General features: G+C 43.7%; 1 protein-coding gene across 7 annotated transcripts; it reads left to right on the top strand.

Moving 5' to 3' along the window:
• The first annotated feature begins 9,223 nt into the window (after nucleotides 1-9,223).
• Nucleotides 9,224-25,561, top strand: map3k7 (mitogen-activated protein kinase kinase kinase 7). 7 transcript variants are annotated; one of them, XM_078942739.1, is made up of 18 exons: nucleotides 9,224-9,346; nucleotides 9,902-10,021; nucleotides 10,098-10,208; nucleotides 10,282-10,347; nucleotides 10,437-10,482; nucleotides 14,455-14,593; nucleotides 16,018-16,146; nucleotides 16,764-16,888; nucleotides 16,974-17,104; nucleotides 17,453-17,534; nucleotides 18,155-18,276; nucleotides 18,355-18,496; nucleotides 18,721-18,801; nucleotides 20,326-20,396; nucleotides 20,507-20,597; nucleotides 21,278-21,339; nucleotides 21,419-21,534; nucleotides 24,537-25,561. In XM_078942739.1, exons 2-18 carry the CDS (start codon nucleotides 9,929-9,931, stop codon nucleotides 24,715-24,717), a joined length of 1,788 nt encoding a protein of 595 aa, XP_078798865.1. In that variant the 5' UTR covers nucleotides 9,224-9,346; nucleotides 9,902-9,928; the 3' UTR covers nucleotides 24,718-25,561. The 7 variants fall into 7 exon arrangements, with proteins under 7 accessions (XP_078798865.1, XP_078798869.1, XP_078798871.1 ...); XM_078942741.1 differs by having other exon boundaries at nucleotides 9,256-9,516; XM_078942740.1 differs by having other exon boundaries at nucleotides 9,256-9,495.
• Nucleotides 25,562-27,763: the final 2,202 nt, after the last annotated feature.

Raw genomic sequence — 27,763 nt, forward strand, 5'->3', positions numbered from 1 at the left:
CCCACCCCTGTCCTGTCCTAGCGGCTAAACCTCCAAAGAGTTTTAATCTGTTACAAAAGGGGTTCATATTAACACACTGGCTGAAATCCGCCTGAACTTGCTTACTCTGGGTATGTCGGTTCCAAAAGACCGGATTTGAGTTGGCGTAATTACGCTCGACTTGGTAACCCTGGGTTAATGCACGTGAACAGCAAGTACATAAAGACATTGTAAATGGATCGCCGATTTCCGGAGTCACCATGGAAACGTGAGGTGAAAAAAAAGAGCGGTATACTTCAGTGAGACGGAGTCTGAGATTTTAATGACGCGTATGAAGATTATTATACGTCCAACAAAAAAGTAACACGGCTGCATCATCAAAAGAAAGAGTTTCTGCTTGGAGAAAAAGAACAGACAAAGTAAACACACGAGTTTCTATCTCATTTCTATTTTCGTTGTGACGCATATATATATATATATATATATATATATATATATAAATTATCCAACTTTAATGAATTACTTTAATTGGTAACAAGTAATTGAGTTAAATCTATTCAACCTAATTTTTTATGTCTTTCCAACTCAATAGTTGTTTATATGGCTAAAATTTACATATTTATCTAACTAAATGTCCTTTTACTCCAATTCAATTAAGTGTTTTTCCATCTTAATTTATTATAATTCTCGAGCTCTCAGATGTCTAAGTTTGAGCCCGCAGATATTCTCATTTTTATAACAATAAAATTATTGAAACAAAATGGATTCGCAATTTGAAACATATTGTCATGTACCATTTCTCAGACTTTAACATTAGACAACTGAATTTTAAAACAATAAAATGACAGAAAAAATATAGATTTGCAGCATGAAATCATTTACCATTTCCCTGACTTTAACATTAGACCACTGGGCACCAGTGGTGCTAAATAATCTCATCATCCTCTCCCTCCCTCTCACTCATGGTGCAGAAAGAATTAAACATAACAGGACAAATAACTAGACAAAACACAGTAAAACAGCTAAGCAACTAAACACATTTGGTCAAAAAAAAAAACTTAAACCCAAATCCGTCCAGACAGGCAAAGGGAATAGTATCCCACAATCCCTTGCGGTGCCGATCTAACAGCAGCACCAAAGTTACACCTACTTAATTGAATTAATTTAAATGAAAGTAAAATAAATTTCTGATAACTACGTGTTATTTTTAAGCTGATTTAACTAAAAGAAATGATTTATCTTAACTGAAGCAAATAATCAAGTTAGATCAAAGTAAAAAGGTTTATCTTTCCAACATCCAAACGTGGTCTTATCACCCTTTCATGGTGGAAAAAGTATTATTTGAGCTTCTTCATCCACTAAATCATCTTCAAATGGACAGTGCAGCATAGCCTCGTTGTAGTTGTTGGAGCTTATTTGTTGCACTCCTCACCGGTAAATTCGTCATAGTTTTTATGATTTGTAACATAGTGACATTTTATTTTTGATTCTTGAGCATTGCATTTACCTGCTTGCAAATAATTATCCAGCCCATAAGGTACCACAAAGTAAGCATTTGTCCACTTAGCTTGAAAGTGCCTATTCTTCTCGCCAACACAACGTTTTGCCTCAAAGGAACCTGCTCTGGCTCTCTTATGTTGAGGGCCACACAAAATCTTCCCGATGGCCGCCATTGGCCCCTGGGCCGCATTTTGAGAACCCCTGCTTTATAGCATTTATAGCCAGCCAATGCTATTAAGCATAGGTTAAATGCTTTATTGCACCACGGACTGGTTTGATGTGTGGCAAAATTTTCACGGACCGGTGAGTTATATGTGGCGAACACACGCTGCAGCAACGCTGCCATTAATGGCAGAAACACGTGATAAGACGTCCTCTGCACTTTTATTTTGACACGCTAAACATTGTACATCGCACAGGTGTGATCATCCTCTCCCCTTCCCACACTCATGGTGCTAAAAAGAAGTAAACATAACAGGTAGAAATAACTAAGGGTGAAACAACATAACTGCCAGATGAAAGGACCCATAGGCAAAAAGAAACACCCGTGCTCAACCCTATTTTGACCAAAGCAGGCTAAGGGGATTGATTTGATTCCCTGTGATGCCAAACCAAATGTGCTAGTGACCAACACTACAGTACAACAAAATAATATGACATGCATGAAAACTGTGGTATTTTCTAAACAAAAAAATAAACACGAATTATGACACGAGCAACGTCCTCTCTGCCCGCAACACTCCCTGGTCGCTATTATTATAACATTTAAACATGCCTTCAAAATAAGTGCATGGATAATCCAACTCACCACAATGCTGAATGGTTCCAGGGAATCTCCTGTTGGGATAAATCTGTATTTTAAGTAGGACTCCTGATACTGTCTATTAAACGTAGCTTTTTTTTTTTTGGGAAGTGGAAGGCTCCTCTTCTGTTTCCTGGCTGGGCCTTTTCCACTTGGCAAAAAACTTTCCAAAGACGTTTGTTTTTTTCTTCATTTTGCTAGTTCCTGGGTTTTATTTTAGCGGGATCCTATCACGTGACCGAGACGAGCGAATTAGCCTGCGTCAAGAGTAACATAGACTGATGGAACAGAGAATCGGGCAATTATTCAAAATAAAACATCTTTCAGATTCCGAAATAGATAAAACGGAAGTGATGTAAGTTATTTTAATAATTCTGTGCAGCCCGGTACCAAATGACCCACGGACCGGTACCGGTCCGCGGCCTGGGGGTTGGGGACCACTGCTTCATAGCATACAACCAATAAAACTTCTTGACCCAAATCTGAATCTCAATGACTGCAAGGTGTCCAGGTCCTGTGACTGTAAAGCAAATCCAGGATCAATTGTTTAGCCGATGATCTCAAGATGAAAAGTATTTCTCACCCAAATCCTGATAACACAGACAGTACAAAGAGTGACAGAACCTCCTTCTCAGCATTCTCTAAAACAGCACTTCATGAGGGGAATCAGTCATATAGTAAATATTTACATTTTACAGTTTGTATACAGTAGACCTGCATGCAACATGCTGTTTTGTACAGTCACTTCACACTAAACAGAACTCCCCTAGCAAAGTCTTTTGTAGTTTTCTGTGCACCAAGTATCTTTCTTAAATGGTTTCTAAATCCATCTTAGCTAAAGCTTTTGTTTGCAAAAGGAACAAACACGTGGTCTTAAACACTTATAACCCATAACAGTTTCAATAGATTTTTTCAGTCTGGTATTATTCCGATATTAAATATTTACTTTTCAGAGAACGTTTTTTTCTAACCTTTCACAACTATGATGCCTTTTAAATTATCCTCATTATATATCTTCATATGTTCAATTTTAATATTTTGTATTATGAAATTAATTAAACCATCTTTACACCTGAAAGGGTATCAATGGCCATGCACTGAAGTGGTGAGTGGTGTTCACTGTCTGTAACTTTAAAGTTTTCATTGAATGTGGTGAACCTCAGGGTTCAATATTGGTTCCTATTCATTTCTGTTTACATTGCGTTTGATCAGATTTTGAAAGAGCCTTGCTACTGGCTGCCTGAAATGTATGTAATTGATTTAAAAAACAATGTTTTTAAGTGATTGACATCCACACAAAAATGAGTTGTTCTGCCTTTTTTGTGAAGAAATAAAGACCCATCCCTAAATCATGGATGAGGAACTTTTTTTGTCAGATTTTTGTTGGATCTGCTGAATCGAGATATCTCAAAAATAAAATCCATAAAGTAAAACATTCCAAAATAAAACTCAGCAACCTGCTGCCTTCCAAATAAATTAAACAATAGTAAAGATCCAGACTCTTAGTCAAACCCGGAGGATTTACAGACATTACTGAGAACAGGAATGAAAGCAACAATCAGACATGGTGGAAGTAGTGTGATGGTATGGAGCTGCTTTGAACCTGGATGACTTGTCATAATTGATCCTAAAGTGGAATCTTATCCATTGGTAAATGACCCAGAGAGCACTTGGGTTCTTCAGCAGAACCAACATGTCTGCCTCTGAACCTATGGTTCAAAGTTCAACAGATTCCAACAAGAAAAGTGAACAACAGTTTTTTTTTCTTTTAACAATTCTAAACTGCATCTGCTTACTTTTAGCCCTCTTTTGGCGAGAGACATTTGTAGCTCCGTCCCCTGTAAACTATTCGCACATAACAGAACTAGACTGAGGGGTGTATGAAGTGAACCCAGCTCTTTGTGTCTTGACTCTCCATAATGGGATGTGGAAGAAAATGGACAGTATTTGAGAAAAACCGGGTGCTTATAAGGTGATAGTTTTACCTGAGCCATGGTGCTGCACAGCTTCACTGACTTTTCTTCCCAGAGGGCATTTCCCATAGAGAAATGTCTCAATCTGTTTCTAGACAACTGGGATAACAATGGAAACAAAACCATTTCATTTGCTAAGACTGTTTCTTCCAGCCTCTACAATATGAGTTTCATCAGTTGCAGATATATTCATAATGCCGATGTTCAGCACTTGTGGCACTTAAAAGCCATAAACTCAAGACAAATGTTTATCAGCTGCATGGCTGAACAATAATCAATCATGTGATGTAGTAGAGGAAACGCATTATTTCCTGTGCAGGAGAGTGCTGATGCTGACATAAATGAATAAATTGATGCATACTAATTGTGAGAAATTTCCCGTGTAGCAAACAGATTAAAAATACTGCTATTATATAAGACAAGAGGAGGAGAGAGCTGGGGTTTTTTATGATCAGGCTTTACCTGGAGCAACAGTCTGCCATTAGAAGGACAAGAGCAACATCATGTGGACAAAGGACAAATGACACCATGCGGCCATAAATCCCTTGTGCTATCTTAGATGACCCCACCCTTCCATTGACGTGTTCTCCCTACCATGACAAAGGTGGATAAAGGTGGAAAGATTTCATGTAATCCATGGACACCAGTGAAGATCACAAATCATTGAAGAAAAAAGGTTCAGAGCACTGTCTAATGGTGGGTCTAGATGACCTAACTCCCAACATTAAAGTGCCTAGGATAGCACAAGGGTTACACAGCTGCATGGAGGAGACAAACCAAAAATATCTAACCACAACTAACGAAGAAGAAGGGTTTTCTTTACCATATGCAGTCTGAAACAAGAGGCTGACTTTGACAGGGAGCTTCACAATCCTGCTGCTGCCTGGTGCTCTAAACAGATTGTTGAACATGCCTGTCCCTCCAGGTGATAACATTGGTCCAAGCATCCAGAACTTCAATTTTTTTTTAGCATTCTTTCCTGAGAACTTCACTGGAGCAGTTGCTGTTTGGACTTTGAATGAACCATTCAAATAGTAATTCTCCTTCATTAGATTTAGAAAATAACTGTAAATATAGGAACATTTGTGCACAACCCAGCCGTGTTTTGATTTCTGATTTAAGCAGTCATTTTGTGCAAAGGCTCATTTTAGATTTAAGGGAAAAAGGCACTGAACCCCGCATTGCACCACATGTGTGTCACATTAAAAGTTGTGTTGATGAACCTCAATTCATCCAATCACATTTCAATGAGTAGCTGTGTCTCATCGTTGTGGTGTTATTTCATTGTTTTAAGAGAATACTGTCAAGAAACTACATGATAGCTTTTAAGGGTGTCGTCAGAGCAGTGCGTGCTGCGTAACAAGACACAGAAAAGCATACAGGTAAACAGTTGGACACGACAATTGTAGCTTTATATTTGTCCCAGCTCATCTGTTGCTTCATTTCTACTCTGTTTACGTCGGCTACGGTGGCCCCTTTGGTTCAGTTGTTCTGCTCTGAGGACGGATTGTATTCAGACTGAAGAATCTCATAGTGAACAGAAGCTCATTCCAATTAGAAATGAACCAAGTCCACCTCAAGTAAACCTGATAGTTCAGAGAGCAGTTCCTGGTCCCGGACCAGGGTCCGCTTGGGTGTATTCAGACAGAAAATCTGGTAAATGAACTCTGGTTCACTTAACCCTTGTGCTATCCTATGACCCCACCCTTCCATTGACGCGTTCTCCCTACCATGACAAAGGTTGATAAAGGTGAAGAGGATTTCATGTAATCCATAGACACCAGTGAAGATCACAAATCATTGAAGAAAAAAGGTTCAGAGCACTGTCTAATGGTGGGTCTAGATGACCCAACTCCCAATGTTAAAGTGGCAAGGATAGCACAAGGGTTAAAGCGAACAAAATGTGTGCAGTCTGAATACAACCCAAGAACACTGAGACATGACTTAAATCTAATGTTGCGGACCACTCCTTTAGATTTCCTTCTTTACACAAGAGGTAAAAAATCCTTTTTGTCACCACCAAATATGACTTAATCTGGTAATGCCATCAGATTTTTGGCTGCAGAGAGAAGACAGGAGCTCTCACTGACCACAGGTCTGAAACCAGGAGGTACCTGAAAATTGTCCGTTTAAAGGCATTTTAATCACCTTTGAAATGAGCAATTAGAATAATTATTTTAGTGAAGAGGGATGGTTCCTGCTATTAACAACCCTCTGTTCAATATAACAATTATTTTAGTGAAGAGGGATGGTTCCTGCTATTAACAACCCTCTGTTCAATATAACAACAAATTAGTTCACACTCATTAGCATGAGTTGTGCTTGCTTAGTGGTTTGGAAACCTCCAGTGGGAACTTGCTTTATTACTCCCCTAATGTGGAGTGTGTAATTTTAATTCATAAATTGCTGTGTTTATGCAGCATCTCTGCTCATAAATGTGAATCTGAAGTTACAAAGATGTTGAAAATGGGGGGCCTGAGGACAAAAATGTGGTTTTGTAAAAATCTGAATGAAGTCATGCGATAATACAGTCAAGAATAATCAAAAACTTTAAGAATCAGCAAGTACTCAAGATATAAATACCACATGTATTTTATAAAAAAAAAATGCCATGTGCAATTACCCAAAAGGTTTTTTAAAAAGTAAGTGAACATGTCTTCAGACCAAACTGGAACATTTTACAAAATATAAAAATATGGTGGCTGGGTAGCTTAGCTGGTTAAGCGTAGTACAGAGGAAGTCAGGGGGGTATTCCAGGAAGCATGTTTAAACTACCCTGACTTTAATCCTGAACTCTGGCTGAAATCCGCCTGAACTTGCTCACTCTGGGTATGTCGGTTCCAAAAGACCGGATGTGAGTTAGCGTAATAACCCTCGACTTGGTAACCCTGGGTTAATGCAAGTGCACAGCAAGTACATAAAGACATTCTCAATGGATCGCCGATTTCTGGAGTCACCATGGAAATGCGTGGTGAAAAAAAGAGAGCGCCATACTCCACTGAGACGGAGTCTGAGATTTTAATGACGCCGTATGAAGATTATACGTCCATCAAAAAAGTAACACGGCTGCATCATCAGCAAAAGAAAGAGTTTCTGCTTGGAGAAAAAGAACGGACAAAGTAAACACATGAGTTCAGATCTTATTTCCATTTTCATTGTGACGCATATATATATATATATATCACTTATCCAACTTAAATTAATTCAATTGGTCACAAGTAACTGAGTTAAATTTATTCAACCTAAATTCTTACGTATATCCAACTCAATATTTTTTTACAACTCAAATTTACATATTTATCTACCTAAATGTCATTTTACTCCAATTCAATTAAAGTTTTTCCATCTTAATTAATAATAATTCTTGAACTTTCATATGTCTAAATTTGAGCTGCAGATATTCTCATTTTTATAACAATAAAATGAATGAAACAAAAGGGTTTGAAACATGTAACCATATACCATATCTCTGAATTTTCACGTTTAGTAGGGCTGCTATATAAACTCATCATCTGCTATATAAACTCATCATCCTCTCCCCCCTTCTCACTCATGGTGCAGAGACTTAAGCATAGTAGGTCAAAATAACTAAAAAACTGTAAAACAGCTAAACACATTTGGTCAAAAACCCACACTTAAACCCAAATCTGTCCAGACAGGCAAAGGGAATGGTATCCCACAATCCCTTGTGGTGCCAATCTAACAGCAGCACCAAAGTTACATCTTTTTTCATTCATTCATTTTCTGTTCCGTTTTATCCCTTTGGGGTCATGTGGCTGCTGGAGCCTATCCTGGCCACTTGTGGGTGAAGGCAGGGGACACCCTGGACAGTTCGCCAGTCTGTTGCAGGGTAGAATGTCCTCAATCACACACCCAGTCACTCTCACACCTAGGGACATTTTAGATTAACCAATTAACCTATGAAGCATGTTTTTGGACAGTGGGAGGAAGCTGGAGAACCCGGAGAGAACCCACACATGCACGAGGAGAACATGCAAACTCCACACAGAAAGGTCCCCCATTGATGTTCTCTTTCAGGTCCCCCAGCTGGGACTTGAACTGGAGGCCTTCTTGCTGTGAGGCAAGAGCGCTAACCACTGCGCCACCGTGCAGCCCTAAAGTTACACCTACTTAATTGAATTAATTTGAATGAAAGTAAAACAACTGTCTGATAACTACGTGTTATTTTTAAGCTGACTTAACAAAAAAAAAAAAGATTTATCTTAAGTATAGCAAACAATTAAGTTAGATCAAAGTAAAAAAGTTTATTTTTCCAACATACATATGTAAGGGTTAATGGCCGACGAAGTGTGCGGTTATTACTTTTTAACACACGGCGTGGAAGCCTGAACCGTCCGACGCGAAGCAGCCAATCAGAATCGAGTATTCAACCGGACCATGGTATAAGTGGGTTTATCACCCTCTCACGGTGTAAAAAGTATTATTTGAGCTTCTTCATCCACTAAATCAACTTCAAATGGACACGCCATGCTGCTTCACCTCTCTGAAAACAAACTAATTCAACTGAACCTGCTCCATACCAGGTTATGTTCAGAGCATGAGTTGCTATGGCAACTTGACATACCCTGAAACATACCTCCATTTCTGGAACCGAAAGCTGAGGTTATCAACTTCCTTAGCCTCAAACTTACCGTGGGAGCTAGCATAACCTGCTTTCTGGAATACCCCCCAGGCTGTTTCTGGCAAAAAGTACAGTTGGTGTTTATGTCATCCTTAAATTTAGTTAAATAATATTTTGCTGGATAAAATCTGTGTAGGAGTTTAAAAGAGATTTCTTTGACTTTATTTGTTAAGAAGTACTTTAGTGGTAAAGACCAGACTTTTTTCCATTCAATGTTAGAAGTAAAATAAGCCCAATAAAAGGTAGCTGATGGAACAGAAACCAAATTATCTTTGAACAAAGCTAGTTGTTGTTGTTGTTGTTGTTGTTGTTGTTGTGGGGTCGGAACTCAACTACGCCAGCCATGTTCCGGGGATAGTATAGAGGTGTGCACATACTTCCTGATGAAGCTATAACGCTTCTGTTAAGAAAAACAACAAACCAGCTGGAGGACTGGAGGAAGATATGCCTGTAAGTTGTAGACACAGCGAGGGACTCTTCCTAAACATGGATGATGGTCCTCTTGTCTCTGCGCATGAATAGTGGAAGTGTCCGGATATCCAGAGAGCCGGCCCGGCCGACGCATCAACGACGAGCGCTCGGATCCTTCAAGCTAACGAGTTAGCATCTAGGCCTGGCGGGTAACCTAGCCGTTGGCTCTTATAGAAAGCTGAGAAAAGTGCTGGCTTTACTCCCAGCTTTGGGATGGTCATTGTGAAAGCGGTTCGCTGTTACCGTGCAAGTCATGCAGCTTCACTTTTCGGAAGTTAGCTGTTGGAGCTTTACGAGCTTTTAGTACATACATTGTTGTGCGGCTAATGTTAGCTGTGGTGGGTAATGGCTAAAAAAAAAAAAAAAAAAGTTCACGAGCAACGTATTTTTTCAGAACTTTTAGCAAATAATATTGAATGTTAATTATAGTCCTTTAGTTTAAAATAGCAACGTCAGTGTGCTTATATCTCATTATTTGTGATTATTTTGCAGAGTGTTTATGTGTTTTGATTGAAATGGCTCTTTTTTCCATAGTAATTTACTAGCTAACCTTAGCTAGTAATGTCTCTAACATTACCACCCTCCGAAATGCTGGAAACGCCACCCGGATATCCGTTTGAAGAAATTAACTATGAGGACATTGAGGTGGAAGAGGTTGGTGCCACCGTCAGTGTGTCTGTTTGTGTTGCCGTCACTTTGCTGCTGAACGCTGACAGCTCCACTCCTGTAGGTGGTTGGCAGAGGAGCGTTTGGGGTGGTCTGCAAAGCCAAGTGGAAAGGCAACGACGTTGCCATCAAGACCATTGAGAGCGAATCCGAGAGGAAAGCCTTCATCGTTGAGGTATTTCTGCTTGGTCTAAAGACAAAAATCCAGTTTGGTGTAATTCTGTGTCACGTTTATCGTTTGGCTTCAGCTCCGACAGCTTTCCCGCGTGAACCACCCCAATATTGTCAAGTTATATGGCTCCTGCAGTAATCCAGTAAGGTTACAGTCATTTTGCCAGGTTAAAACCAATAGAAAGTCAAGTTTGGGGCTAATTCTGAAATGTGTTTCTGTCTGTCTCTTCAGGTCTGCCTGGTGATGGAATATGCTGAAGGAGGATCTCTGTACAATGGTGAGCTCAGATTTTCTTTTAAAATTCACTCAGATGAAAATTGTGTCTTTGGTGTGTTTAAGATGGCATTTTTGTAACATTTTACTGATGATGGAGGACATATATATTAACAAAATTAAGGCTAAAATTACATTTCTCAGTAATTCTTTATTCAAATCGTTTAAAATCAGGAGCAGACGAAAAAATGCTGTTTGAAAAACATCTTATTTCTGTTGTAAAAGATATTATGAGTACTATACCAGTGTTTTTCAACCTTTTTTGAGCCACGGCACACTTTAACCTTGACAAAAATCCCGCAGCACACCAGCATCCAAAAAAATAGATAAATAAAAAAAAAAGAAAAACTCAGTCTGTATTGATCTACAGCCGCTCTGCAATCTCACATGCATTTTTGTGATAACTGTTGCAGAAAACGCTGGAAGCTGCAGCTGTTTTTTCTAAAAGATGTATTAAAAATTAAGTGAAAAGATTCAAAAACTGTTTGATGTGTGTTCGTTGTTTTAAGACGTTAAGAGGAGAGACTCATTGTGCGCTAAGACAGTCACTTTACTGCATCATGGGAGATGTAGTGCCCGTAATCCGCCGACCGCAGAAAGACCAGCGTCTTTGAGCTTCATGGTTTTGTTCACTTGTTCCAGTCTGATACCAGATTCTGTGGAAAGCTACGCCGCTAAAGACGAGCTTTAGCTGGTATTTTTGTAAGAACAGAGAGACTTTTCTGCGCTAAATCGAAACAAGGAAGTGAATACTTTAACCACTTCTGATTGGTCAGACTGATGACATGTGATTAAGCCTTCAAGAATGATTGGTGGAGACAGTTAAAGGGGCGGGAATTTTCCTTACACAGTTATAGCTGCAGCTAAATCGCGGTATCCTGTTATTCTTATCAAAATGTCTTTAATAGAATCATATAAACACAAAGAAAAAATAATTTTATGATATTTCATATTCTTAACTTCTCAGTGTTTTATCAGGGCCTGTTTGGATGAACAAATAGCTGATTTCCTGGAGATGGTAATTGCTTTTAGATCAGTTAATGAGTGCAATTTCTCACGGCACACTTGACCATCTCCCACGGCACACTAGTGTGCCGCGGCACACTGGTTGAAAAACACTGTACTATACTATACGTTTTTTTTTTCCTCGTCTGAGCTGGAATCTGGATCTAAACTTTACGGCTGGATAGTTTGGTGGTGTGGGGGGGCTGTAAGCTAGCGTGAGGGCATGTAAACAGAGAGTCCTCAGCAACTAGGAGAGGAATTGCGGGGGGGTTTGCTCCACGCCAACATTCCCGCCCACAACTCAGACGTGAACTTCTTATACATTTCTGCTACTCTGCAGAATCCATGTCCTATAAACGATTATGGTGTTTGGCTTATAAAACAGCTTAACATAATTAAAAGTCCACTGGGAACACTTTGAAAATAGATCAAAAGATGATCAGGGTGGGACTTTAAGACTCAAGTGGGTTTTTTTTTGCAGATGACTCCATCCATTATACTCTTGTGGCTGCATTACAAGGGCAGTACAGCTCAGATGTATGAAGCAGACTTTGCATTCCAATGTTTGTGGACTTTTCTTAATTTCTTCCGACATTCATGCACAGCATCCGATCACTGATGCAAACTTGTAAACTACATTCAGATAAAGTCACTTGTGTTGTGGCCAAAAAGTCACAATATATGTACCGTAAATTCCGGACTACAAAGCGCACCCGATTACAAGCCGCACCCACCCATTTTCACGTGTTTAATTCGTTTTATGCATACACAAGCCGCGTCAGAGTACAAGCCGCGCAAATGTTAGGCGATATTGTCATCCTGACCGATCACGGACAGCATCCCAGAGTGAGTGCAATTCATTAGCACATTGGGGGTGGTGCCAACTTAGCCTCTGGCTCATGTATTTGAGTGTATCGACATCTGCCAAACAGCATGGACCTCTATTCTGTTCACAAGTTCCTCAGTTATGGTGTTTTTATTTCATTTTTTTTTTACTTATTGACAATCTACGTATCATACATAAAATTACAAACAGTAACCATATAATCAACATTACATCCCTCAGTTATGATGAGGAAATTTACATCCGCGATTCCACATTTCCCATGAGTCTTAGGGGCTAAAGGCGGGGCCAATGCCCGGCTCGCCATTCTGTTGTACGTGTTTAAGAATGAGCAAGTATCAGCAGTGCATGGAGGGGTGAACGGGAAAAGCTCTCCTTCCGCTTGTGTCGCAGCAGCGTTATGGGAGTAACAGGGCTGGTTAAAAAACACACCGGTAAAATACAGCAGCGGCGACTGAAAAGCGCGCGCCTCAGCGCGATACGCGCGCCTCAGTGCGGCGCGTGCGTCAGAATTCAGAAGCCTCTGCGCTCCGCTCCCGCCCCGCGCGCTCCTTGTCTCCCCTTCCTATCTACTCCGACACCTCTGGCCAGGGCGGCTTCAGGGAGGAGCACTTCATCCCCGTTGCGCCGGTGGATGGAGCAAATAGTTTCTGTGCAAAGCAATCGGACTTAATACTATACGTTTTGTGTATGGGGGGCGGATGCGTTGTTACGTGTGGGAGCCATCAGACTGCCATCGGCCCCGCAGCTCAATCAGCAGGAGAAGATGTCTCCAGCTCACACGGAGGCTGTGAGTTTTTCAAAGCAAAATTCCGCTTTTACGGTTTCCTTAGAAACCGTAAATGGAGTGTAAATTCACTCCATGCGCTGTTCTCTCCGTCACGCAGCAAACCGGCTTTTCCAAACCCGTTGGTGACGGTGGACTTTTTCACGCTGCTTTTAACGATTGCTTTTAACTTGAAAGCTTCATCATATTGTAGCGGCGATCTGGTGCACGTTGGGTCTAATGGCACCAAAGGATTCTGGGATGCGGCCGGGCATGCGTGTTTCATTTTGTTGAACCATGACTGAAGTGTCTAAGACCTGAAGTCAACTCCATGCTGTTTGGCTGCTTAGAGGTGTGTTGAATATAAATGCCTTGTGCTTGGTGTTAGACAAAGAATTCAAACTATTCACTGAGTTCGAAAGTACGTACATGGCTGCCGCTAATTAAATCCATAAATTAGTCGCGTCACTGAATAAGCCGCAGGGCTGTAAGCGCAGGAAAAAAGAAGCGGCTTGTAGTCCGGAAATTACGGTAGTTTTTTTTTTTCTTTTCAGTTTTAGAAAGGGCCTGCTGAACATAATAGTTTTGTGTTTTTATCTGAGAAGTTTTTTTTTACTGCTTTTCAAATATAGGTTAGAGGATTTAGATAATGGAAATTGTTTTAATATCGCCTTCATTTTTATAACTGTGTTTTGTGTTGTTTTTTTGTGTGCCAAACATGCAAACAAACAGAGCAAAGACCTGAAATGTCCATGTCTCTGTGGTCTAAGTTGCAGTAAACTGATGCTGATTGGTTTAGATTCTGCTCTCACACACCAGCAGTCAGAGAGGATCACTTTGAAGGAGTTTGCTCGTGAAAGTATTTCATGTTTCACTAAGCAGTCCTTTAAACGCTCTGAAGTGGGATAAAAGCTCTGAGCTGCTCTGCTGATCAAATGTTTTGCCTCGTCTCCACTGAAAAGTCCGGTCCGGTATTTTGAGCTTTTCCGTTGTAAACTGGACCCACTAAACAGTACTGAACCGTACCTCTTGGGGAAACTGAACGGGTGAGCTTGAGGAATTGTTGTTGCTTTTCTAGTCCTCGTGCTGCAATGACATGCTAGCAGTCTGCACCACGCATGCGCCGTGAAAACAAACCGATCAGTGGAAGTGAGGTGGAAACACTCACCAGAATTAACTGGACGGTACAATACCACTCCTTACCGGACCTGACCGTGCTCGGTGGAAACGAGGCTTTTGATGCATTTTGGTCGAATTGTGAGGAACGTTTGCAAAAGTCTGTGGTGACCTTTGACCCAGCCTGGTTCTGCTGGACTCCTGCTGTGTGTACCCGGTGTGGTGACTGTGTTTCTTGTCCACAGTGCTGCATGGTGCTGAACCCCTCCCCTGTTACACTGCCTCCCATGCCATGAGTTGGTGTTTACAGTGCTCCCAGGGCGTGGCCTATCTCCATGGCATGAAACCAAAGGCTCTCATTCACAGGGACCTCAAGCCACCAAAGTACGCTCCTCCTCCTCTTGCTCTTCCTCGCGTCACACACTCCCCCGTCTCCTGCTGTACCTCACTGTACTCCACTGTTTTGTATGTTTTCTCATTACACCTCATCATGACCTTTCACTAGAATTCAGCACCAAAATTTACAGATTTTTACGACTGGAATAAAACTTCAGTTTATCTGCTTCCTATCCTTAAAATGCTGGAATTTTATTGGTTTCAAGTATCAAAAGAGTTTTAAAAATTCCTAATTATTCCAACACAGATCACAAAGTAAGGAGTGTTGTATCAGACAGCCGCTGTAGACGTTGAATATCTTTACTCTCAGTGAGATGATGCCAAAAATGCCAGTAGTTGTCCGTTTTCTTTTATTGTTCTCTTCAGACTACGGCTGACCGAGCAATATTTAATAAGAAAATGTTGAGAATTTGGTCTCTGCAAGTCACTTTGAATCAGTATTAAAAGGGGTTTGTTTTTCTGCAATGTGCACCCCCTCTAGAAAATCTGGTTTTGTTTTCCTTTAATTGTACAGGGGACATAAAAATGTAAACACACCACTATTAGAATATTTATTCTAATTTTTATTCTAAAAAGAAGAAAATTTCACTTGTTGGTCCAGACGATGACATCAACTCATTGACATGTGTCTGGCATAGTGCTCCTCATGGGTGGGGTGGGGTGCAGGGGGGCTTTTTTTTTTTTTTACCTCAGATAGGGATCAAACAAAGGCATGGGCCTTATAATGGCAACAGAATTTGACCCTTTTTTTAGGTAGGTCCTCGTTGGGTTAGACGGGTCATTTCTTCTGGTCCGAAACACGTCTGCTGTCATCAGGAGTCTTCTAAAATATTTCTGTTAAGCACCTGTGTCGTAAGTGTCAGACAGTCATCTAAGTGATCAATATTTTCTATTGACTAGACAAAGTATCGTCACACCATCCAGCCCTGCTGTAGAGTATAAAAGTACTACTTCTGAATAAACTTGGTACTACAAATAAATTACCTAGGCTGAATGTTGGTGGACCTTTAAAAATGATTAGAAAGCCAGTGTTTCTAATCCAGAGTCACCACTGCTGATTCAGATAATCCCAGTGATCCCGTCTTTGATAATCCATTGCAATCTTTTTAGGAGGAGTGACTGATACTCAGTCGTTGTTGGCCTTTGATTTTTGTAACTTAAGCTTTACAACACTACTTCTTCTTCTTTTCGTGCAAGAGTTGTTGCATTTTTTGGTTTCGGCCACCACAACGTGTGCATGAAACGATGTTCCTCTGGAAGCATTGGCTCATTTCACGCTGACGATGTAGAACCTTCTGCTCAGACGAACATTTTTCCTCAGTTATCACAACGGTTCTGCAGATGAGCATTTATCATCTGTTAGCACGTGTTCCGCCGTCTTCCTCACAGCCTCTGTTGGTCCCTGCTTGCAGTCTGCTCCTGGTGGCTGGAGGCACCGTGCTGAAGATCTGTGACTTTGGAACCGCGTGTGACATTCAGACCCACATGACCAACAACAAAGGCAGCGCGGCGTGGATGGCTCCGGAGGTGTTTGAAGGCAAGTGTGGGAGGGGTGGATTCTCCCGGGCCGCCCTCAGTTCTTTCCTCGTTCTCGCACCTGACTTTGCTTTGTCACCCTTCACCTTAATTGCGTCCTAATGTCTCAGCGGAGGCGCATTAATCAGCGACTCCTCACCAGCTGCGGCGCTCTTTTTCTTTATTGATGGTAGTCTACCGAGCGTGGCGAGAAGATGAATGGATTAATGCTGGTCCCTTTATTTCCCCAAGGAAACAACACTTTGTGTTCTAATTCAGCCAGGAGCCTAATGTCTGGCTAAACGAGGAGCTGCGTTCCTGCAGAGGAGGGAAGGAGGGAAGATGAATTAGTGCTTAGTCATTATCTTGTTTTGGGAGGCAAGTTACAAGCCTCCAGTGCAATTAAGCCGCTCGCTGCTGCCCTCTCTGTGAACTCTGAGCTGCTAATTTGCATGGGAGCTCCCAGTGCAGCCGCTTTGAAGGATCTTTTCTGATCTGCTCCTTCATTTTGCAATAAGATACTCGCTAATGAAGCAACACAGGGGCTGTTCCTAGGCAAATATTGCCCCCCCTTCCCTCTGAAGGAGAGATGAAATCAAAGCTCCCCTCTCAGCAGCGGCGTTTCCTCTGCGCTCACAGGCAGCAATTACAGCGAGAAGTGCGACGTCTTCAGCTGGGGCATCATCCTCTGGGAAGTCATCACCCGCAGAAAACCCTTCGACGAGATCGGAGGACCGGCTTTCCGGATCATGTGGGCGGTGCACAACGGTGAGTCTTTCAGAGGCCTCGCCAAGTCCACCAGGAGAGCAGATGAAAGACGTGCCGCCATTTTCAACGTCTCTTCTCCATTCAGGGACCAGACCTCCGTTAATTAAAAACCTCCCCAAGCCCATAGAGAGCCTGATGACTCGCTGCTGGTCCAAAGACCCCTCTCAGCGGCCCTCCATGGAGGAGATCGTGAAGATCATGAGTCATCTAATGAAGGTGATCCATCTGTAAATAAAGGAGTTTTTTACTGATGTTGTGTTTGGAAACAAAAGAAGCTGACAGGACCTGAGGTTCAGTCATTAATCCATCATTTTTTTCTTTTAGTTTTTCCCTTTTCAGTCATAAACTGACACATTAATAACATTTTCAGACCTTTAAAAAAACTTTTAGGTTTTTTTAAATTTTTACTTTAAGGGTTAAATGTGTTCAGAGCTTTTACTCTTTTCAGCTCAACTCAAATTCAAGAAATGAACCTTTGTTGTCAAATCTGAAACGATGACTCATGAAACGTCCAGTTTTGTTGCAGGCTTTTAACCCGATTGTTTCTTTTTAAATTTATTGTAGTATTTCCCAGAATCGGACGTTCCTCTGCAGTACCCGTACCTGTACTCCGATGACGGACAGATCAACTCTGCAACAAGCACAGGTACCAAGCAAAGCAGGTCCACGTGCAGAGCCCTGAGGAGTGCCGAGAACAAACACAGAACAAACGGTTTTGAGCTCTAGATTCAGTGTTTAGGGCTCAGATTAGAAAATGATTTAATTTGATCCAATTCAAATCCATAATCTAATATTGTTTTGTTTGCTTTTGAGTAAATCTTTTGTTTTTAATTATAAGCAACTCTAAACGATACAGCTTTAGACAACGGCTCATAACTCTAGTTTTGTTTTTTGCTGCAGAGCTACATAAAAATTAAAATCCATTAATAAATCATTTCAAATGTCTTTCAAAAATAAAGGTCCATTCAAAACAAATGAATGTTGGGAAATTTACAGCAAACCCTTCTGAGATCTCTGCATTTAGAAAACCAAACCGAACATTTACCATTCTGTTGTTTTTTTCAAAGTGGTCTCTTCTGTTGTGCGAAGAAAAAGTTCATTCTTAGAAAAAGCTTTCCAGACTGTTTCTAACTTCCTGGTTTTGAGGACTGAAGTCTTTTGAGGGATCCTGGAGAACTGCAGAGCTTCTGACTGTCTTTGCTACAGTATTTTCTGAGTTGAGGGCTCTGATGTGAAGGAACCCCCCCCTGTCTGCTGTTTGTCCAGTTTCATATTTGGACTACACCAACACCAGCAACAAAAGTGACGCCAACATGGAGCACAGCGACTCTCAGGGGAGCAACGACACCATCAAAATCACGCCTCAGTTCCCGGCCTTCAAACCAAAGGTGCTGCTCCCTTCCTGTCCTTGAACCCTGATCAGGGGGGGTCGTCAGACAAGTGAGGCTTCTCCTCTTTTCCTGCAGGTAGATCCTCTGAGGTCTTTGCCGTTGTCCAGGGGGGGCAGCGTGGAGAGTCTGCCCGCTCGAACTCTCTGCTTGGGTGACGGCAAGAGGATGAGTGCAGATCTGTCAGAGCTGGAGCCCAAGGCGGCGTTTGCCCCTGCAGGTATGAATACAGAGGGGGAGCGTGACCCCCATGTGCTGCTCTGGATTCAGGTTGTTGTTGTAGCCTCCTGTGCCCCACCCTGACCCTTGGATCTAACCAGCGCAGAAGCAGGGGGGCTGCTTTTGTGTCGCACAGGCTGCATGTGTCTGCGCTCTGCATGTCTGCGGCGACCCCGCCCGTCCGTCTGCATGCTGGCAGCTGTACGTGTGTGTGTGTTTTTGCAGCAGCCACACAGTTTAGGCGAGGCCACCGTAAAACGGCGTCCCACGGAACCATTCTGGACGTCCCCAAGATCGTCGTCACAGGTACCTGTGGACCAGTGGGCCTCCTGGTGATCGGGTGGAGCCTTTTTGGGTTGCTGTGGTGGTTGTAGCTCTGCTGTGCGTCGCTCCATGTGGTGCTAAGTTTCTACCCAGCATTCCCTCTGTCTGTGCTCCTCATGGAGTAGCATGCAGCAGAGTCCTGCTTTGTGTTTCCTCTGGCTTTAATCTGGCAGAAGCAGAACTTAAGCTCCCCATCAGTGCTCAGCTCATCTTCCTCAGATGCTGATGAAGATGACTGCTCTCACTCGTGGCTGCTTTCTGTCATCCTGGAGAAAATCAGTTCCTCACTCCTGAGCTTTGTGTTTGTCCTCATCTTCCAGCGTAGAGGATTTCCTTCCTTCCTTCCTTCTGGTTCACTTTACAGCAGACCTACATGGAGGAGAAAAGCCCACACTGTCACTCAGATTGAGTTCTTTTGCATGAAGTTTCTTCCTAGATCAACTTTTATTTTTAGGAAAATTGAAAGAAAAGCCAGATGATCAAATGTAGACGATGTCTCCAGTGTGACAGACTATGAGGCTGAAAAATGTCCTCCAGTCACAGCCATTGATTTCAAACACATTTCATCTCTTTAGTTGCTGAGATAGAACTTTATTCGGTTTGATGTGGAGAAGCGGGCAGAAAGCTTTTAACGGCTTCATGAGACGCTGAAGCAGAAGAGACCCTGACCCAACTCAAACATTCAGTCTGATCAAACCAGAAATCCTCACTCGGACACAAAAATCTGCAGATTTATCCGCCTTACTGTTGCTTTGGATCGTCTTCCACTGGGAGGACGGGTGGGTACGGGTGCGTCAAACACAAGTATTGTGTACGTCACAGTTCTGTGTTTTGTTTGTCTTCATGGTGTGTGTGATTGTAGAAGACTTGAACCTGGAGATCCGGAGCTCCAGACTCATTTATTCCCATTCTGGCCTCTCATAGCTTAAAATGCTAAAGATTGCCCCCAAAGCGGAGTATCATAGATCGCATATGTGTCACTTTGTGTCACTATATGCTGTTGATTCCAAAACATTCAAATGAAACCAATTTTGGTCTGCAGAGGGGGATGTTTTCTGCATTGATGAGGTAAAAAAGGAGAAGGGAGCAAAGACGGATGCAGTGATGATGGATGAAAAAGGCCAGATGAAGAAGAGGAAACGTGAAAAAGTCTGTTTTCTGCTTCAGCTGGTTCTTCAATCTTCTGCTCCGTCATGTCAGAGGGAGTCTGGAGCTCTGTGGGTCTGCAGTGAGTGCTGTGCAGCTGATTTACTGCCTGAAGGGCTTTCATTGATGCTGATTGTCCATGGAAGCCGTTCTTCTCGGGATGATGTGACCTCTGACCTTAAACGGGTGACTCGGCGCTCGGCAGCATCAGACGGAGAAGGTTGCTGTGCTGCTGATGGACGTGCAGCTTATTCCCCACAAATCTGAATGTTTTATTCCTTAAGAGGCATTTGTAGGACTGGATTTCTGAAGTGGTCTCACCCGTCTGTCCTCATGTTACCCCCCCTTCCCCCCCTACAGCTACGTGTGAGGCTCAGAGGCGTCGTTCTGTGCAGGACCTTCCAGCTATCGTCAACGCCGAGTCCAGTCAGGTAAAGTTTGGCACAGAAGAGGTTTTTTATTTCACACGTTCTTAATGAAAGGATCAGAAATGCTGTCATGCTCAGTTTGAAGCCTCAGCTCTCGCGCTTCCATCCTACAGGGAAGCAGGAACAGCAGCCGCTCGTCCAGTCCCAGGATGATGCCGGCCGACAAACCCAGCAGAGGCTACTTCTCCCCGGATGACCCCACAGGTAAATCAACGCATCCTGCAGCACTCCGGCCCGTCTGCAGATACCAGACTCCATCCAGGCTAACAGGACAAGGCGTGCGGTCATGTGACCCGGGGATTTGTGTCGACTTAGTGGTCGTCATTGGATACCATCGTTGTCCAAATTGAGAATATTAGCTGGATTCAAACATTTGGAGCAGACCTTTTACGCGGGTAAAATGTCCACGTGACCACGCCCCATGTCAGAGGTTTGTGTGTTAAATGTTGACAGATCGTCTTAATCCTCCCACAGATCAGAAAGCAAGATGTTAGTAGGTTTGAATTTCAAACAAATGGGGTCAAGCGTGCGCCACCTAGTGGTGGTATGACAAAGTGCCTATTTCTGTGCACAGGGGTGTGTGTTAGCACTCCCGTCTCACAGCATGAAGGCCTTGGTTCAAATCCCAGCTGGGACCTTTTTGTGTAGAGTTTGCATGTTGTCCACATTCATGGGTGGGTTTTCTCTAGGCCTTCTGCATTCTTCCAGTCCAAAAACATGCTTCATTGTTTACTTGGTGAATCTAACTTGCCAAAGGGATTCAGTGGGTCCTGAAGACGGATGCATTTTTTGAGCTGTGTTGTTTTCCCAGTGGTTTGACCTTTGACCTGGGTGAGATCTCACCAGAATCCAAGGTGCTGAAAGTTGTCCCGCTCTGTTCTCAGACACTAACGGCTCAGACAACTCCATTCCCATGGCCTATCTCACTTTGGATCATCAGCTGCAGGTACGTGACTCTCATCTAAACCTCTGCTCTGAAGTAAGATGCACATTTGTAGCTGAGGCGCTCCGTTGTGTGTTTTCAGCCCCTGGCACCGTGTCCCAACTCTAAAGAGTCCATGGCCGTGTTTGAGCAGCACTGCAAGATGGCTCAGGAGTACCTGAAGGTTCAAACCGAGATCGCCCTGCTGATCCAGAGGAAGTGAGTGTGGGCCTGACCCCAATCCTGACATGACGCCACACAACAAGTCGAATCCATCCCAAAGACATATTTACTAAAAACACGGATGCAGAAACTGGAAGTAGAACTGTCCAAAAGAATGACAATGTTGATAAAAGAGAATTTAAAAAATGCAATCCCAGGGCTCCAGACTAACTTTTTTCACCAGGAGCACAGTGGCCCCTAACTGAAAATTTTAGGGGCACAACCAGAAAATTTAGGGGCGCATACCGTAAATCAACATTCTAACCAAATCTACTAATTTCCACTGTATTACTAATAAATACTTTAATAATAGATGCAGAAATTACAATGTGCTGTTTCAAATTCAGTGTCACATTTTATTCTGCACTTTTGAAGATGCAACAACAGGTAAACTGACATCACCATCGCTGTCATGACAGTACAAATAAGTAAAGAAAACGGATGGAAATTTATCTTTGTGACACCAAATAGGTGCAGCCAAGATGCACAACAAGCGTGTTTGAGATCACCCAGGTGAACTCAACGCTGCGCAGATCACCTGGTGTGTGACATATATTTGTTTTTGCTCCAACATTAACTGTCAATCATCGCAAAAATATCGCGAGAAAGGGGTGGGGCAAGGGGCAAACCTACCCAGACACAGCTGAAAACTGAACTGACTGAAAGCTGCCCTACAGACTACAAAACAATGCATTATGGGACATGTGTCCTGATGGTTTTTGTAGTGGAGGGATTAATTAAAATAATTTAAAATACCAATTCATTAAAAAAGGCTACATACATTACAAAACATTCAAATAATCATAAAATATATAATAACACAGATCATACTAAGGGGGAGAAGAATATTAAATCTAAATTGAATGTTAAGGACAGCTCCAATTTCCTGTTCTCCTTCAGTCTTGCTGCAGATTCGCTTTCATCTCACAGCCCCCCCCCGCCTGGTCTCCCCAACGATCCAGGCGAGGTGCTGGTTCATCTCAAACACGTCTATCGTTGCATTTTCCCCACGTATTTTCAGTGTGTCTAAAACTAATGTTGTTTTTGCTCGAGCGTGTTTAAAGTTCAAGCCCCGTTAGCTGTCACGCATGTACGTCGGGGGCATTTATTCTCCTCAGCTGACCCGACTCCCGCGGGACGGGAGCGGTGTGCTGCCGTAACCCGTATGATGCGCCGCCGTAACCGTAACCAAAACCTAAACCTTCCTCCGGATCTGTGTGACCCAGAGAAAAGTTCAGCACGGACTGCATGTATTTAGAAAATTACGAGCGAATAGATACGTTCTAGAAAGGAAAGTAAAGAACTCCTTAATGTGGTCCGGGGAGGGGGCTGTCAGGTTTCCTGCTTGCAAAACCCTGTCATTGCCACGCCCCCAAGAGTCATATACCCCACTGTGATTGGTTGGTCAGCTCTAGGCCCCTCCCCCTACACGCATTTTAGCCACTCACAGTGACTTTTCCTATTCTTCTCAGACGCAGTGGCCGCCTAACACACAGGCATCACGCGAGAGTGTTCGTGCTTGCGTTTCATGAGTATGTGCGCGAGTGTGTGTGCCTGCCTGCGTGCGTGTGCGCTCGCGTCTCATTGATTATTTCATAGATCATTGACGTGCCCCTTCCACGTTTAATGTATAAAAAAATACGAAGGGTGGGGGAGGCAAATTTACTGCTCGCACATGTGCGACTGGATGTAAAATTTAGTCGCACACTCTCAAATTTTGGTCGCAAAATGCGACCAATTGCTCGCAGTCTGGAGCCCTGAATCCTACAAATATTTAGAAGGAGATATGAAACAAGAACATTTGTAACAAGTTACTTTGATTATTATCTCAACCATAGGTCTTAAACTATGTTCATGAAAAATCTATGGAAATGTGCGTTTCTGCGTTCTGCGTTCAAAACTTGTGCATTTGCACGCAGCTCAAATGTTTCTACGACCGGTTTTGGGCTCATCATACAAAACACGTGGCCATTGAACAAGCGCTGAAAACTAAACTAGGTTGAATTTGTCAGACGTGGTAGTAACCTATGTATGGGGACTTTTCAGTTTCTTGAATTTTCAGTTTAAAAATTGATCATGGAGGATAAATTAATATTTGCTGGAGTGAAACTAAGCCAAATCTTTCATATATTGGAATAGAGCTGTGAAAGAAAAAGCCTGGAGGAAGAGTCAGGACATTTGCTCCGCTTCTACATTCCACATCAAGCCTCTTCCAACTGTAGGTGGTGGACAAGTGTTAGTAAAAAAAAGAGAAAACGATAAAGAAGAAGCCCCTCCCTGCTTGTCCAATGTGAAAACCCACATTTTCACATGCCTGGTGTGTCCAGAGCTTTAAGCATTTAGTGCAGGGGTCCCCAAATCCAGACCTCTCCTACATGTTTTCTAACCAACCTGCCATTGAAGCTCCATATTGGCTAAACAAGGTATCAAGGTAGTCAGCAGCAAATAAGGCAGGGTTTCTGGAAAACCAGCAGGACACCGGCCCTCACGGTCTGGATTTGGGGGCCACTGATTTGGTGGATGAAGTCCTCCGATTCAATTCAATTCAATTCAATTTTATTTGTATAGCCCAAAATCACAACAACAGTCGTCTCGATGGGCTTAAGTGAAACATGAACTCAAAAGGATCACGAATACAAAGAGTTCAATAGCAAAATACTAAAATGAACTAACAAACTGACTAAACTATACTGGCATCCCTGCCCTTAGACCCCCCTTCGCGGTAAGGAAAAACTCCCAAAAAACCGGATTCCGGAAAAACGAAGAAACCTCAGGGGTGTCCACATGAAGGAGGGATCCTCCCCCAGGACGGACAGGCGATTTACCAGAACTCAAAGAGAAGAATTTACTTATCTAAATCTACAACTACACATTTAAAGTCCAGCAGACGAGCTTCATCCAGCCGACGGCGGATCCCCTACAGAGTTTTTATTCAGAAGAAAAGGGGACTTTCCAAAGTCTCAGGAAGTCTCATGGCGGTTTGTTTGTGTCTTGAGCAGGAAGGAGCTCATCGCTGAACTGGACCAAGACGAGAAGGACCAGCAGAACACGTCCCGTCTGGTGCAGGAGCACAAGAAGCTGCTGGAGGAGAACAAGAGTCTGTCCACCTACTACCAGAAGTGCAAGAAGCAGCTGGAGCTGATCCGGGTGCAGCAGCAGAAGAGGCAGGGCACTTCCTGATGAAACGGAGACACGCCCACTCCCCTCCCCCCTGCACTCTCAACACTACCCCCCCCCCCCGGCCTGGCTCCATCCAGAGCCCCTCCAGGAAGACTTCTCAAAGGAGTTTGCACTTCCTCACAGCCTCTCTGGGACGTGAAGTTCACATGAAAACCAGTTCCCCACCATCCTCACAGCCCCTCCTGGTTTAACCGCCCTGTAGATTTTTGTGTGTAGATGTTTTATCCCTGAATCTGCTGGAGGATCTGCTCAGCTCTCCTTTTAGTTCACATGTTGCCTTAGCGGTCGGCTGAAGTTCAGGTCGGATCATGTCTGACAGAGGAGCTACGGAGACTTTCCTTCTTCATACCCGACGGAGGTGACGACATTCTTTTAGATGATCATCATGTTTCTCACCAGCTTTAGATCCAACTCTGTTGTTTTTGCACAGTTACTACGTTTAGACGACTTTTATTGCTATTTAAACTTTTTGGTTTTAAAAGAAAACTTGAGGAGTCTGGACTGTACGGCCCGGTTGGTGACCTGGCGTTGGCGCTCCTCCGCCTGCGAGCGCATCGTAGGCGATGGAGGTGCGGACTGACTGCAGCCGAGGCTCACCTGTGGGGTGAATGTCCTGCTGCTCCCACACCGCGTGAATGTTTCAGGTTCAGACAGGGTTCGGTCTGAGCCAAAGACGCTGCATCCCCCAGCTGTTGGCCCCGCCCCCATCTTCTGGACGTGACCTGGATGCTGGGATCAGACGTGTGGTTCTTTGCATTACAAGATGTGATCCTGGTGTGTTTAGTGTGAATAAAAGCAGCATAGAGGTGCATTCAAGCTCTGCTCAGCTGCACTGTAAAGCCCAGTTCTGTACATTTTTGCTGATTCAAAAGCTGTTTCTGCTTCATGAACGCTGAAGTTTGGCCTTTTGTCTTGATCCTCCACATGTCCTCAGCAATAGAGAAGTGAAATGTTCTGCACACGTGCAAAGATGACAACTATGTAGGAAGACTAGCGCCACCATGTGGGAGTCCTAAACCTTTAACAGCTGTTGGTCGGTGGAAAAGGATGTTTCATCACTTAATTCTTCAATCCCTGTGTTTGTAGAGCTCTTCTCATCAACAGGCCTTAGTCCACAAGGTGCTAAACACAAAGGATGTATAGAAAAATGACAAAACCTACAAGCAACAACAACCAAAAGAGCAACAGCAAATAGAAGGAAAGCTGTGGCTAATAGAGATAAACCAGAAAATTTTCAAGGCAAAATAAGAAATGTTGAACATTCCTGACAGTCCCACAAATCTCCTTAGTCAGTTGTTGGAATTCCTTTTCAGAATATAGATGGCTGTTCAATTCTGCTAACTTTTCTTTAAAATGCTATGCAAATGAGGTGGGAGGGGCCTCACAGCGTGTCAAGAGAACAGAGGTGCATCCCCAAAACCAGCAGATGATGCAGGAAAGGCTGTGATTGGCCTCCAGCGGTTGAGTAGGGATCGGACAATAGGTGGCAGTGCTACTGAGTCTGACACTATGACAGAACTATCAGGTTACAACAGTGGAGACTTTTGGTCGGGTCTTCTAAATCTGAAATCCTTTGCTCTGATTTTCTTCGGTTTAACCTTTTAGTGCCCAAATCTTTGAAACGGCAGCAAGTCATAAAACTCCAGCTGCAGTTTTTGCATCATTGTTCAAAATGTTTTTTTTTTATTGTTTTATTTATTTATTTTTTTTTTTTAACTTGTCCTGTCCAACAGCTAGGCAAACAGATGAGAGCTGAGGGCCTCTTGTGTTGGACATATTTTATTTTAACAAGAGGGGTTATTCATCTTCAGACAAACCAAAGGTATGTCTGAATAAACCCCTTTTGTAATTGAGGCCAAACTTTATTAATTTCAATCATGTTTGAAAATCTTTGGTGTTGGACCGGACGGAAAAGGAAAGAGGGGAAGAAGAGAGAGGGACGTTAGAGAGAGGGGGGGGTAGGAGGGTGATAATAGGAGGGGAAGGGGGGTAAGACCATGAAGCAGCATAGAGCAGACAGGTTTACTGGTTGTTTATCGTTACGGTACGGTTCAAATGTAGTACAAAAAGGGCGGGGCCTGTTCACACACACTCAAATATTATCAACACACCTGCTAGCCGCAAAAATGTCCACATGTCAACATGCACACAAAACAGATAGTGTTCACGAACGCATACCTATGCCTTTAAACCAACTAGTGTGAAATCTTTCATTCATTCAATCATGCAAACTATTAGTGCAAAGGTGAGCTAACACCTGTGCTCAGGTGAGTGTTTATGTTCTTCTAAAATGGATGGTGGAATGTGAAAAGAAGGAGGAGGAGCGCCCAGCCACCCCCACACCCATACCCCCGCCGCAGCAGCAGCGGCAGCCGGAATTCCCCCAACGCCACACAGGAACAGGCAGGGAACAACCGCCCCCCGGGCGACCAAGACCGCCACCCAGGCCAGGGCCAGCAGGACCGCCGCGAGGCCCCCAGAGCCAGAGAGCAGGGAGGCGCAGAGGGAAAGAGAGCGCCGCCCCAGCCCAGCCAGGAAAGCAGCCCCCCGCCGCGCCGGAAGAGCCCAACGCAGGGCCCCACCGGAGAGGGACGCCCACAGCCCCAGACGAGCACCCCACCACCACCCAGGAGTTCCGGGCACCCCCCCGCCCCAACCCCAGGTACGAGCCAGGACCCCCCAAGGGAGACCCGCTCCGCACTCCAGGCAGCCACCCACCCGGCCCACGGTTGGTCCAGGTAGGAGCAAGGCAGGGGCCCGCCGCCCCCGCCCAGGAGGGGGGAACCCCGGGGAAAAAAGGGCGGCCCACAAGGGATGTTATAAATATGGCCCGACCAGGCTCTGCCATGTTGGAAGTTTGGCGGGGCCCAGCGCCCAGGGGCAAGGACCAGGACCCACCCCCCAGGGACACGAACACCCCCGGCTCAGGTGTAATATGAACCCCCCCACCGTGCGGAGAGAGCACCGCCGGGCCCAGGAAGCCGGCACCCAAGGGACACGGCCGCCATCGCCAAGGGGCCCGCACCCCCCACCAGGGAAGGGGTAG

Source organism: Oryzias latipes, chromosome 24 (genome assembly GCF_053564925.1).
Source record: "Oryzias latipes strain Hd-rR chromosome 24, Olatipes_Hd-rR_3.1".
Taxonomy (NCBI): Eukaryota; Metazoa; Chordata; class Actinopteri; order Beloniformes; family Adrianichthyidae; genus Oryzias; species Oryzias latipes.

Bases quoted from the DNA above. Each gene is read 5' to 3' on its own strand.
- map3k7 (XM_078942739.1), top strand. From the start codon at position 9,929: ATGTCTCTAACATTACCACCCTCCGAAATGCTGGAAACGCCACCCGGA. The intron at 14,594-16,017 runs GTACGCTCCTCC...CCCTGCTTGCAG, and splicing joins AGGGACCTCAAGCCACCAAA to TCTGCTCCTGGTGGCTGGAG. The intron at 20,397-20,506 runs GTAAAGTTTGGC...TCCATCCTACAG, and splicing joins TCAACGCCGAGTCCAGTCAG to GGAAGCAGGAACAGCAGCCG.